This window comes from Apteryx rowi, unplaced genomic scaffold (assembly GCF_003343035.1).
Source record: "Apteryx rowi isolate R43461 unplaced genomic scaffold, aptRow1 scaffold_224, whole genome shotgun sequence".
NCBI classification, from domain to species: Eukaryota; Metazoa; Chordata; class Aves; order Apterygiformes; family Apterygidae; genus Apteryx; species Apteryx rowi.
The window spans coordinates 1332865-1346325 of NW_020448575.1; the positions used below are offsets into that span (position 1 = coordinate 1332865).

The 13461-nt window shown below is 39.6% G+C and overlaps 1 protein-coding gene across 3 annotated transcripts in view; it reads right to left on the minus strand.

The window, feature by feature from the left end:
- Window positions 1-13421, minus strand: part of HPS3 (HPS3, biogenesis of lysosomal organelles complex 2 subunit 1) — a 21043-nt gene extending 7622 nt beyond the window's left edge. For 2 of the 3 annotated variants that reach the window (XR_003253390.1, XM_026065139.1), the window contains exons 1-12: window positions 13143-13421; window positions 12513-13007; window positions 11016-11202; window positions 9720-9805; window positions 8416-8608; window positions 8082-8163; window positions 5687-5841; window positions 4514-4622; window positions 4098-4279; window positions 3620-3797; window positions 2758-2988; window positions 596-781 (exon numbers count right to left, since the gene is read on the minus strand). Coding sequence is in view for 2 of the 3 variants with exons in the window: in XM_026065139.1 (XP_025920924.1) it covers window positions 596-781; window positions 2758-2988; window positions 3620-3797; window positions 4098-4279; window positions 4514-4622; window positions 5687-5841; window positions 8082-8163; window positions 8416-8608; window positions 9720-9805; window positions 11016-11202; window positions 12513-13007; window positions 13143-13365 (2307 nt within the window). In the remaining variant the exon portion in view is untranslated. Of the gene's footprint in view, window positions 1-595; window positions 782-2757; window positions 2989-3619; window positions 3798-4097; window positions 4280-4513; window positions 4623-5686; window positions 5842-8081; window positions 8164-8415; window positions 8609-9719; window positions 9806-11015; window positions 11203-12512; window positions 13008-13142 lie in introns of those variants that run through there. The other variant, XM_026065140.1, reaches the window with a different exon arrangement.
- Window positions 13422-13461: the final 40 nt, after the last annotated feature.

Consider the following 13461-nt stretch of genomic DNA (forward strand, 5'->3'; position numbering starts at 1 on the left):
ATAATGTACTGAAGTATGTATAATTTTAATCCAAACAACATTATTCATTGTAGAGAAGAGAAAAAAAGTTTGTCTGTTCCCACTCTTAATAAAGAAAACTTCAGTGACCAGAAAAACTACTTTTCCACAAACTGTGGAGATGCTACTCTTCTTTCAGAAACTGAAGAGCAGAGCATTATATACCTTCATAAATATTTAAGTCTGATTCTTTAGAAATGTGTTTTAGTCCTAATGATTTTTTCAAAAGGAGCCTATGGAAATGATTTATCCAAATTCTGTTAAGCTTCAGTGGTCTTAGGAAGCCATTGAAAGATATTTGAGATCAGGGTATTCTTTGTTCACATAACAGGGTCAAAACAAAGAATTTAACAGATAAATATATATATTTTTGCTTGATTCAGCCAGTATTTCTTTCCAGAAGGTCCAGTTTCAGTCCTCTACAGTCATCTAGCAAAGCTGGAATATATCCAACCCCCCATCTCTCTCTTTCCGAAGAAACCCTGGAATGTGAGTGAAGAACAACTCAGACTGCTTTGCTCACCCATATTAACATCGCTATGAGAAAAATAAAAGTAAAAAATGATCACAGACTAACCTTGAAAAAGGTATCTGCTTCTTCCAGTTCAATTTTACTGTTCTCATATAAAGCCACAGTGGCAGCCACCAGTAACCCAGGTTGTGTCTCCTTCAGATGAATAGCAAATTCAGTCGGAATAACAATTCCTTCCTTATGCTGTCTCAAGAGTTTTGGCTGCCCAATGAAGCCACACGCCAGTATTGTCTACAGACATAGTCAGATATAAATCAGGTGAAGAATTCAATCCACATACAAATCAACCCACCAAACTCAGTATTTGCTCAGGCACTCAAGCTTATATAGATGAAATGAAGGAAAGTCAGGGGAAGGAAATAAATTCTCTTTCTACAATTTATAGGACAGCTTTCCAGAGACTCACCTCTACCCTGTGTGCTGGAACACTGGCTGCTAAGTGCTATGCTGTTTGCCTGAATGCTGTAAGTAACAGGCTGTTGAAATTTGGAGTTACTATGCACATAAAAAGATAGGTTTTATTATGAAATCCCAGTCAGTCAACACACAAGATGTTTTGAAAGTCACTGACTGGAAATTCAATAGGACTACTTTGCTGAAGTATGATTTTTATTTGAAAATACCCCTGAAACAATGATCAAAATGTGCTGTAAGATGTGCAACAGTAAGTAATTTCTGGAGTTTCTACTGCTTTCAGCGGTAAGCATGACAAGATACTATTTCTGTTTTAAAGACACTGATGACTGAGGGTGACTGAGCACTGGAACAAGTTGCACAGAGAGGTTGTGGAGTCTCCTTCCTTGGAGATATTCAAAAGTCATCTGGACACAATCCTGGGCAACATGCCCTAGGTGACCCTGCTTGAGCAGGGGGATTGGACTAGATGATCGCCAGAGATCCCTTTCCACCTCAACCATTCTGTGATTCTGTGTGAAATTATGCCTAAACAAGTTAAGTGAATTACACAGGAAATATAAGGCAGACCTAGGAACAGAATTCAGATTTTTAGATCCCTATGCATACAACTTGTCTTTCCTTTCCTTATTTTCCTGAAAAGCAGTATTTTCCTCAACTTCACAATAAAAAGCTTTTTAAAGATGAGCTGCAAACAAGCATTTTTGTAATAGGTCAGATTAAAAAGACACCCCCACGCCCCCCCCCAATACTTGATTTTCTAAGACCCTCTCTCATTCTTCACTCTTACATACTGTGATGGAATGTGTATGTTTGCTCACAACATGGCCATTTCACTTGATCTTGCTGTGAATAGGTAAGACGGCAGGTGGCGCTAAATACCATTGCTGATATAGCACTCCATGGTTCCCAGCCTTGTAATTCAAGCATTACTAATTCTGAAAGCTCCCCAGAGCTTCTCCTAATGTAATTGATATTTAACTTTGGAACAACCATCACTTTATTAAAAAAGTTCTTAAGACACCAACAGCTCACTCTCAGGAGGAGATGATTACATTTCAAGCTCTGTAACCTGTGAATATTCAACTGTCCTGATCAGTCTTAACAAGTAATTTAAAGATTGGTCTCAGTCTAAAACCACATGGGAACATCTATGACAGAGACTGCTTCACTAACGATGTTTTCTTCGCTGATGCAGAATTCTTACTTTGTTACCACTAAAGTATGCTCTGATGCAGTCTTTACAGCAGTTAAGTGCCTTGATTGCACCTTAAAAAAAAAAAAGGGAAATTGTATACAGCAATTGGATACAGAAATTATGGCTTGTGTGCACCAAGGACATTCTTCTCCATGAGCAATCTTACAAGGGCTGTTTGCATACAGACATTTAAGTTTTCATGGGCATATCAATCAAAGATAGAGGGGGGGAAGAATGCTGCTATACAACCCTGCCATATTGGTGAAGAGCACTGGCTCTGCAGAGCCTGCTATGCTCCAGTAAATAGCATTTAGTTTAGCAAGAATTAATAGCTTTGAAAATTCTGCGCACTCGGTAAGGCGTTGCCAGGATAAGACTACTCTTCCTGCAAGATAAATGGTACAGTCCCAGCATATGCCAGCCCTCAAGCCCAAGTCTGTTCTTGCAGACGTTCAGTGGAGACTACACAGCATATCAGGAGGAAAAGGAAGAGCGACTGAAAGTTTCTCTTATGGTAAAATACAACGGCAAGCCAAACCCTACTGACTTGGGTTTTTACAAAGGGTGAATAGCTCATGCTTTAAGCATATCTTACCTCCTTATAGGAGTCCATCTCATGTTCATACATCATCAGGTCTCCCATTTTCAGAGCCATGGAAGCCTTAGTAAGTGTCAGGACCACTGACGGCATAATCTTTTCTATCTTCTGAAGATACTTCATGGCTGTCAAAGGACATACATTCCTCATGCAGGGACTGCAGAGGATATGTGGCAGCTGGACAGGTTCAGTAAGATAGAATATTTGGAGAACTTTAGTTGCTGATTCCTGTTAAAATAAAAGCCATTTAACAGTTTCAACCTTTCCAGATATACAGTCTTTCACAGCATATAAAAACAGCACTTAGACAGACAGACAGCTCAGCTATCAAATCACAGTGCTTTTCCTGCCTCCTACCTTCCTGGTAAAAGTAAAGGAACTTTACATGAGAGTGATTCAGTCCATACTCTGGGGTGCTGAGAGAACATCCACCACAGTGAATCAGTTTTACCAATGTGTACAGTTTGGCAGTGTTCAAAATAACCGTTTGTTTTGTTACAGAAATGTGGGTTTAAAGAAATGGAGGATGATAGAAATCTGACAAAGAACTTTCCTAGCATGGAAGTATCTCTATGTGTAATTGGGACCCAGATCATTAGCAACACCCATCACAATAGCAAAACTGACAATATGCTGCTTGAAAGTGGCCAGAAGTATCACAACTTTCTCTTTACAGTTGCTGAAATTGCTTGCTATTTTGTAAATAAAGGAAAATAAAAACCATGTGAAAAAGAACTGTAAAACTAAATATACAGCTCAGCATTTTCAAAGGAAACTTTAATTAAAATTTGACACGCAGTTCTCAAAATTAGAAGCAGTAGATAGAAACAGTAAGAAAAAACAGCTTCTTTTTTTCTACCTGACTTAATTCTTCATTTAAGTCTTCATTAAGAGAGTGAGTTAAGTAAAATATAAATCCTCTCTCATATTTGTGTGTTTCATCACCTTCTGAAACTAGTCTCTCTAAAACTTCCGTCATGGATAAACCAGACATTCTGTAGTAAGGCAAAGCAAGGTGGTAATCCTTTGTGTCAAACCTGAAAGCAATAGAGAGGAAGGGGGGGGAAAAATGTTAAGGGTAATACCTTTGCCACTGCTGTTTTTAAGAACTAAAATAATGCATTAGTCAAAACTGCAGACACACCAGTACCTGCAAATATCTAGACAGCCAGATACTGAATAGAAGACCAGATTAAGCTGTTTTGGTAGAATGTAAATATTTATATTATATATGCAATGCTAATGTAAAATAGCAAAGAATAATGTATTTTAACTTTTAGGGTTGCATTACTGGAAACAAAAGTTCATCTATATCACTCTGACATCCAAAACATCACCTGCTGTAGCAGTCTCCTAGGAAAGCACAACTTTCTCTAAATGCTGTTAGAAGTTCTTCTTTTTCATCTGGTTTAAGGAAACTGGGGTCCATTATAGCTGCTCTGATTAATAAGTGAGCTTCACTTAGAAGATGGATGCAACTCTCAGTTTTTACATTTTCATACGTTCTACTGTAATCCACCTAGAACAGACACAGCATATATTTAGGTCTTTGGCAAAAATAACGAATATACAGGAACAAATCTAGAGAGGGCAGCAACCATGTGAAATAGCGTATAGACTACTCATGAAAAACACATTACAGTATATTCAGTGATAAGATGCAGAGATTAATTTACAATACTTATTTTTAGTCACCAAACAACAAAAAGCAGGAGTTGGATGATTCCATTTGTTGGAGGAGTTGGACAAATACCATTTCTCTGTAAAGCTGGATAGTTGAAACAGTGTTTACAATATATAAATTCCAGCCAGATTCTGAATCAGGAGTTTTTCTGGATTTGATGCTGTCAGCCTTTCTAGAACTAGAGAGAAAGAAGAGATGAGTTTTCAGTGTCCAAATAAACATTATGCAGCCAAAAAAACCCCATGACTTGACAGTTTAAATGCATAAATAAATATGTTTGAAGGCTAATAAATGCTTGAGAGTTAAATTGTGGATTTAAATCATAATGTTTAATAACTCAATGGACAGGCATGCTCATAAACCAGAGACATCATGGTTAGGAACCATCAAGTACATCCTCTCCTGGGTTTTAACATCAGGTAGTATTAGATACTTCCACGAAGTTGAATAATTCAAATTAGCTAACAAGTATACTTGTTTTCTGTAAGTACTTTTATCCCTGCAGCTCTATTAAAGTGTTTACCACAACATGGTGTAAGAAAGTACTTGAATGTTTTTAGTCTAACGCATTGTTTAGGTCTTTAATGCCCTAAGGTTAAAACACTGTAGGAAACAACAGACTCTTCCTGTTCAGTTTTTTACTGTTCTTGGATATTTACATTTTTTTTTAAATGATGGTGTTAAGTAGACTAGCTCTTGTTCAACTGATTATCTTTACAGGAGGCAAAAAACATTTCTTCCTCGAATGTCAACTACAAGCTTTGAAAAAATACAAGTAGCAGAAGATGTGTGTCTTTATTTTGTGCTACAACACATTTTGCTAGCCTATAACTTCAGTACTCATATATTTTTCTTTCTCAAGACAAGTTTTTTTTCTTCTGAGTAATAGATATGTTCTTAGTAATGTTATTTTTAACATTACTCATGAAAGTTACAGCTTTTAAATATTTTGAGTAACTTATTTGGTTGATTTCAGCCATTTGTGATTACTCCCTCATTTCTTCCATGTCATTTAATGTAGCAGAATTCAAAACTCAGTGGTTGATTTCTGTTCTCATCCACTCAAAAAACAAAACAAAACAAAACAATGCTCGACCTCTGTTATTTCCCACTAGTCTGGGAGCTATTTCCAGAACCATCTTTTCACAGCGGATCCTCCCTTCAACTCCAACACCCACAAATTCAACACTGAACACAGATACAAATTAAAATCCCATCTCCCCAAAAGACACAAATCCTTACAGCATCCTTCTTGTAGGTTTTCTTCTTTCAGTAATATCTTCTGTGTCAGCCTTAATCAGAAGAATTACGTGGTTTTTGAAATGACAGATAGCTCTTGGTCCTATAAAAAGCTGCATTCTTAATGTGCAGACATCCAGTGACACAGGTGGACAAGCCTATAAAGGAAAGAGGCTGTTTTGTAATTTCAGTTAGGGTGTACTTTGACTCTTTAAATCAAAAGATATATGAGGAAAAAAATGTAGTTTTATGTCCAATAATATGACACAAAAATATTCACTGGCTTTCCTGAGTGCTTCACTTAAGCAAGAATAAAAATACTCATACTACTATGGCAGTAAATCCTTTAACAAATGGGTAAAAAAAATATCATTTCATTCAGGAACTGCAGTTCTAGCTGTGTCTCGAAATAACTAAGCCTGAGTTTGGTACCTAACATGGAACACTTAAACCCAAATGGCTTGAATTTGACCAAGTTGTAAAAGATTGCCTAACATGGTTACAAAAGTCCTGATTTCAGCTGCTTATAATATATTAAGTAACTATAGATGGAAATATATTTCCTTGCCTATTGTTACATTTTCTGTATTTCAACCTTGATTTGTTCAATATGCCCTTCTCAGCCAAGACTCACCATATCCTCCATGCTGAACTAAAAATGTAAAAATGCAACCTTATTTGTCCGAAATATTCTGAATTCATAGCTTTGAGAAGATAAATTACCATATTTACAAATTAACATACCCTACTTTTTCAAGAAACCTTACAATTTTTTGTAGACTTTGTTATTCACATCTCTGCCTGGAATAAAAGTTACTAAGTTTAAGAGGCAGGAGACTGCAGTGGTGACTGGCCTGGAAGGAGGCCAGAAACTGTCCTGGGCCAGTCAGAACTGGATCCAGCCAGCTTTGAAACTCATGTGAAAAACAGCAGAAATAATGCTTTCGCATGTCAAACTCCACACCAGGGCAGTGACATCCCCGAGGGGCCGCAGCCCCCGAGGGGGCCCAGCCCAGAGCGGGGGGTGCCGCCGAGGGCCCGCAGCCCCCGGGGGGGACCAGGCCTGGAGCAGGAGGTGCCACCGAGGGGCCGCAGCCCCCGGGGGGGGACCAGGCCCAGAGCGGGGGGCGCCATCGAGGGCCCGCAGCCCCCGCTGGACCAGGCCCGCAGTGAGGGGTGCCACCGAGGGGCCGCGGCCCCGGAGGGATCAGGCCCGGAGCGGGGGGGCACCGCCGAGGGGCCGCAGCCCCTGGAGGACACACTGTGGTAGGGACACCCCTGAGAGAATGCAGCCTGCAGGTCATCCACACCCAAGTGGTGACACTAAGGAAGAGAAAGACAAGAAACCATTAACCACAGTGGGGCAGAAAGAAAGTGATATGCGCAGGGTGACAGAAAGCCATCTTGCACCCCTCAACCTCCTGCGCTGCCCCTCACCTCACTGGAGGAAATCTGATGGACTGAATGTAACCCACAGCAAAAATATGGAAAGCTGAGATTGAAGAAGGGGCTAGAGAGAGTTTTTATGTAAGTGTTTGTATTTTTTATCTCAATACCTGAATCAATGATGGGAGGTTTGTGTTAGCTAGCAAAAAAAATACGTCAAATAAAATTTTGCCTGCAACAACATCTTGATTACAGTCCTGTCTCTCTCATACATACAGTTTCTGTGGAGGGCAGAGAATATGTGTTTGTCACTTGATAATTTTACAATATCTCTACTGTGCTATGGTTTTATGTCCACTGTCTACATGTCCAAAGAAAATCCTTACATACTAGCTTAAAATACATTTCAGTCTATCTTTCAGTCCTTTATAATTCAGCAGATTATTACAGATAAGTAATGTGAGGAAGGGGAAAAGTCTAGACTTGCAAAGCATAAAAAGCCCTCCCACTTAAAAAAAACACCCTAAGTATCTGCCAAACAGACCTGTTCAAAGGTCTATGCTCCTCTTACAAAAATTCACATTTCAAGGACATCCGAGAGGAAAAAAAAAAAAAAGAGCAAAATGTAGGCTTCAAGATGTGTAGGCTTTACAGACACCATCAGCTGCAATAAAGGAAAACTCTGCACCCTTCATTCCAATCCATACAGCAAAGCACAGAATTTGGTTTAAAATATATGTGCTTTTATAGCTTTTAATGTATTTGAAAACATTCTACTAATGTTCTAGGATCTTAAACAGCAACAGTAGATTGTGTTTCACTGATTTATTTGTAGACCATTAGAATGTGGTGTGACATGAATTAGAGTCAAATAGTAATTATGGGTGTTATTCTATTGTTTCAGCCAATAGAAACTGACAGGATTTCAGAAGGAAGCATAAGGAAACTAAGTGCCATACTACTGTTCGCATTTTTAGCTTTTTCATCGAGTACCAGATAAGAAAGTGTGCACCTTCACAGTCGTATCAATGTACGGATCCTCATCACGAGCTGCTGCTGCACTGCACCGCACTGTGAAACACTGTAGGTTCTCACTAAAGGGAAAGAAGAAACTACATTGATTAAAACAACAAAAAAAAAGAAGACTGGCAGTAATTGACTAGCAAAGAATACAAAGAATCGGGTATTTTTCCTTAAATGGGCCTTGAAGCACAGGCTGGAGGGCATGCTGCACTGTCACATACATAAACTTATCCAAAGGAGAGGCTATGAAGGATAGTTTAGAGACAATGAAAAAAGCAGACAGAAAGGTAGCGATACTATTAGCAAAATCATAAACATAGTACCTCGTAATGACATGCAGGAATTGTGGAGTGAGAACTGCCTGCTCTGACTTCTCTGAATATTGGTAAGTAGAGATCAATTCTACTAACTTCCCAACAGAGTAGAGATATCCAACATGAGGTAAAGAGAAAAAGCAAAAGAGACTCAATAGTTCTCTCTTGTTCTCAGTTTCTCCATGGGCTGTCACAGAACTTCCTGGATGTAACAATAAGAAAGGCATTTTATATACCTGATAGATCAAAACCTTACAATTCTTTTGTGAGCCTAATGCCTAAAAGATAAACAGACTTGCACTGAGTTCCAGATTGGTTTTGTTAGTAGCTACAGAAGAGAAAAAGAACTATAGGAGCATCAGTGTACAGGTCTGAAATACATTCAATYTGCATGTCATAAGTAATCTCATTTGGAGGCATTTCTAACAAAAGAGCGGACACGTCACTGAGTGAAGAAATTCTGTAGATGTAACAGTATGTAGGAGTCCAGGCAGACTAATCACAACTACGTGCCCATAGACTGAATGATCGCCCTGATCTTAGACAACTCCTTGTGAGTTTATTTATAAAGTTTATTTATAAAGCTGATTTGGGAAGTAAAAGCTGTGTCCAGATTCTACAGACTCTCTTACTGAAGACTGTAAATCACAAGAGAACGTGAGTTAGCTGGAGTTGAATGGCAAGTAGCTCATTCTGTTGGGTCAGCTGCAATGAAGGTTTACTACTTAACGGAACAGATACAACCACAAACTAAGCGAGCAGTCAGTAAAGGCAGTGGATTAATTTTTTTGATGTTTCTGCTGGGGCTTAAGCTAGTGTGTGTTAGTAACCCCTAAAATTTGAATCTATCCCTTTCTGGTTTTAATTAAAGCCTAGCAAACAGGTAACTTTTATCTTAACAATTACTAAGGTTTACCACTCTGATTTCCGATGTTAATTCTAATGAGATGCAGCCTAGCATCTCGTGATAACATTGAGGATAAATTTATGCAATGTTAAAAGTGGCCATTTTGTGATGTAAAATTAACGAGTACAGAATTGATAAAAGCTGATTTAGACTACTTCTTTTGGTATGAACTGACATTTTAGTTCAAGGTTTCTACAGAACTCAGAGAAACTTTAAGATTTTTTTGTTAATGGAAGCTCAGTTTAAATCATTGAAAAGGGAGGAAAAAGACCTTGATAAAAAATATTCTGACAGGAACAGTGTACAGAGCTTAGTATATATATCCCCTTAGTATATATATTCCCTTTCCCAGGTCTCCTGTGACATAGACCAACAGACCATAATGCATCCATGAACATGCATCTACCTGTCTGGTATACAGGAAGCAGCTGAAGAGAGTGCAACTTCGTCTCTTCACAAAAGCCAAAAGGCGACTGGTCAGGTGTAAAACGTCTAGAAGGAAAAAGCCGAAACAACAACATGGGATGTCAGTGAAAAAAACATTCCCAGCTACCTTGGACAAGTAAACTGCAATAATAGCCATAGCTAAAGTTTTAATACTCATGTTACTGTGCACTCTGCCTACTCTTAATGTAACTAGCACGGCAATGCTAACAAGCGTGTGCACACCTAGAGACAACTATCTCAAGTTCTTGCAATCAAAAAATCTTCTTCACTTGCCTACAAGATGACTGCATGTCAAAGTTTAGGCTCATTGGAAGACAAGTTGCCATCAGTTTGAATCTTTTTTTTTTTTTTTCCTTTTTATTCAACTGAACCATACATAACATTGTCCATCTTCAGTCCTGCATTTCTTTCCTATTACTGAATGTGTCATCCTTTTTCCTGCTTTGCTTTGGAATTCACCCCTGGACTGTGACATCAATTATTCCTCAGCTTTGGATGAATGTTTAATGTTTTTGATACTAACAAAACAGTGTAGCTTCTTAGTGCTTAGGATACTTGGTAAACTCTCTTTTCCAGATGGACAAAGGGAGAATATATTTTTTAGATGTACTTGAATAAGTATCACTTCAGCTGAAGCTGATGAAAGCTATAGCATAAATAAAACAGAAGTTTAGCTGGCAGTGCCTTGATTACAATCACACAGCATCGACAGCAGAAAATAGCTGCCAGGACTGCTGATTTTCTTGCGTGTTATCCTTTAGAGCAGGCTTCTCTAAACAATAACAAAATTTGACACAAAGCTGCTTCAGAATAAGATGTGTAAAATTTGGTTTTGTGGGTTCAGTAAGCAAACAAGTACAAAAACTATGCTGAGAAAAGACAACTCCTCCTGATACATCACAAGAGAAGCTGCCATGCCTGCTCTTCGCAGGATACAAGGAGGTAAGATGGAAAGCAGACATTGTTTAAACATCACCAGAACTGCAAAACCATTAAAGCTCAATTCCATTTCAAGGAGAATAACTGGTCATATTCTCCAAACAAAATAAAGCTTAGGATATGCAAGGCCAAAAATGGGTCTTCCTTTGGCATCACAGTATTTATGCAGTGCAATACCCTTTATAAATAGCCCCCAAGTCAAAATATCAGGATCATACTTTCAAAAAGATGCAAATAACAGATCATTTTGGCTTCTTAGAAGTATTAGCGTACATGTATATACAGCCCATAAAAGGGAAAATGCATTTTTTAATACCTGAAAAGCAGATACCGCACTTGGAAGTACTCTGTACCTTCTGTAGCTAATCCTGTTGATTCCAGTGTGATGGGTATCTCACATAGCTTACTTTCTTCCCCAAGCAGTTCCACTGGCTTCTGACAAATGACAAACTCATCTGATTCAAACTGCAAAGTATGTGTTGAAGGGCCTTCATCTTTTATACCTTAACAATGAAAATGTTGTATTAATTATTCACATCAGTTCCAATAAGAAATTGAGGTGACACAATTAAATACTCCACTTGAAGCTACCTAATTAGCACTGGCTCACTCTAACCCTTACAATTCAAAAAGAGCTGTGCCTGAAGACAAGAACAGTCTTTCATTTAAAAGCCTCAACTGTCGTAATACCTAAAAGTCAAGACTTAAACTGTTCAATATAAGGCAAGTCTGAGATAATCTGTGCTCTGTATGGCAAGCTGTCAAATAAAAAAATGCTATGGATGATTAGAAAGGTTTTAAGATGGGAAAGGCAGCTATGACAGAATTTCGTGTCATCTTAAACTCACTTATGCTCCGGAAAGCAAATCCTTAATTTTAATTAGTAACATTTTAAGTAATTTTAAGTAATAAATTTTAACTAATAAAAACAACTAGGGGCATGATGCTGTTCTTTGAGTTAAGATCTATCTTCAGTTAATGAAAAAAATTCCAGTTTGCATTTTCCTTATCTGGAAAGTCTTTTTTACCTCTGAATTTTCTCTAGATAAAGTTTCTACTTCTAAAAGAACATCTTCTTCTGTTTTAAGTTTCTTCCATTACAAATGAAGGATTTTTCTGAAGTTTGTAGGTGTTTAATCTTTTTAGAAAGACAGGAGGTGATTATATAGGGGTGGGTTGCTTGCAATATGGGGGAATATAACCTACTAAGTAAATCTATTTCTAGGTTTTCTAAGATTCTGTGGCAAACCACTGAAGAAGACAAAGGACTGAAAAAGGGCATTTGCTGACTCCCTCTTCACCCAGTTTCTGATCATGCAAACAGTTGCAAAAGTGCACATCCATTGCCATAAAAGCATTCTTAAACATGTGAACCAGTAACCACAGTCTGCTTTGTGGTTCATGAATTGCATCTTTCTCTTGGCCTCCTACTTCTCCCTTAGAAGAGAGGCAGTTATTTGGGCAGTGATACCGATGGAAGAATTTTTCTGAACATAGCACACATAACTGCAACCGCTTTGATGTGGCCTATGATAGCATCCCAAAAGAGAGATTCGATCCTGTGGCTGTAGGGGTTGCACTATCCTGAAAGTGTCTGCAAAGTAAAGGCGTATTTGTTTTAGGCATTACCTCTAACTACAGGTAGCACAACACTTTTCACGCCCTAAAATATTCAAGCTGACAGTCCTAAGACAATCTGGAAATATTTTTTGAGGGGCAATAATCTTGATGGAGCTACTTCGAGAATAACAGGAATCAGTTAACAGATTCTTAATCAGTTAACAGATGAAAAAAAGTAAATGTCTGTACTTGCCTCTATCCACAGGCTCTTCTAGCGTACTAGCGCTATGTGCACATTGCCCTGTGTTGTCTGCACCTTGTTGGAGCAGTTCCAGTTTCAGGATCAGAACATCCAGCTCTGTTGTTACGGCTATATGTCTGGCACAAAATGCAACTTCAGCAGGAATTATGTTATCAATGTGTAAAATTAAGGAGCGTTCAAAGTCCAATACAGTCAAATTCTGGTTTATGACCAGATATTTCAAACAGAACATAACTAGTTTATTTTTGCAGCCCACAAGAAGATTTCCACTTACAGGACAACATGAAATGCACAGCGGAGGATCTGAAAGTGGCATTTCCACAATTGACATCTGTTCTTTCAAGGTTTCACTGTATGACTCTTCCATCTTGTGACCCACCATCCGGACACACACACGAGAGCTCCCAGCTGACATGCATCTCCAGTTTGTATACGCTCTTAGGAAAGTTGCTCTGTTTTTCTCTTCAATTGTTACCACATAGTCTCCTGCAAAGAAAACAGCAGCACTGTTACCTGCCCGGCCGAGCCCCCCCCCACGCCCCCCCCACGGCGGCGCCCCGCGCAGACCTGTCCAGCCGAGCCCCCCCTCCACGCCCCCCCACGGCGGCGCCCCGCGCAGACCTGTCCTGCTGTGCGCCATGCGCAGCACGGGGCCCAGCGTGGCGAAGGAGCCCAGGGGTTCGCAGCGGCCCTGGTCACGCAGCGCGAACACCTCCACCCCGCAGCTGGCCGCCGCGCAGGCCACAAAGAGCTCATCTTGGCCGCAGCAGAAGTGCGCCGGCTCCTGTTTGCAGGGCACCACTTGCTGCGACCCGAAAGGGTGCAAGTTGTAAAGCTGCACCATGGCCGCCGCCGCAGCGCAGACAGCGCCGCAGGCCGCCCGGGGCCGCGCGCGACTGCAGAGGCCGCCGCGGCGCTGCTGCACTTCCGCAGCGCGCCG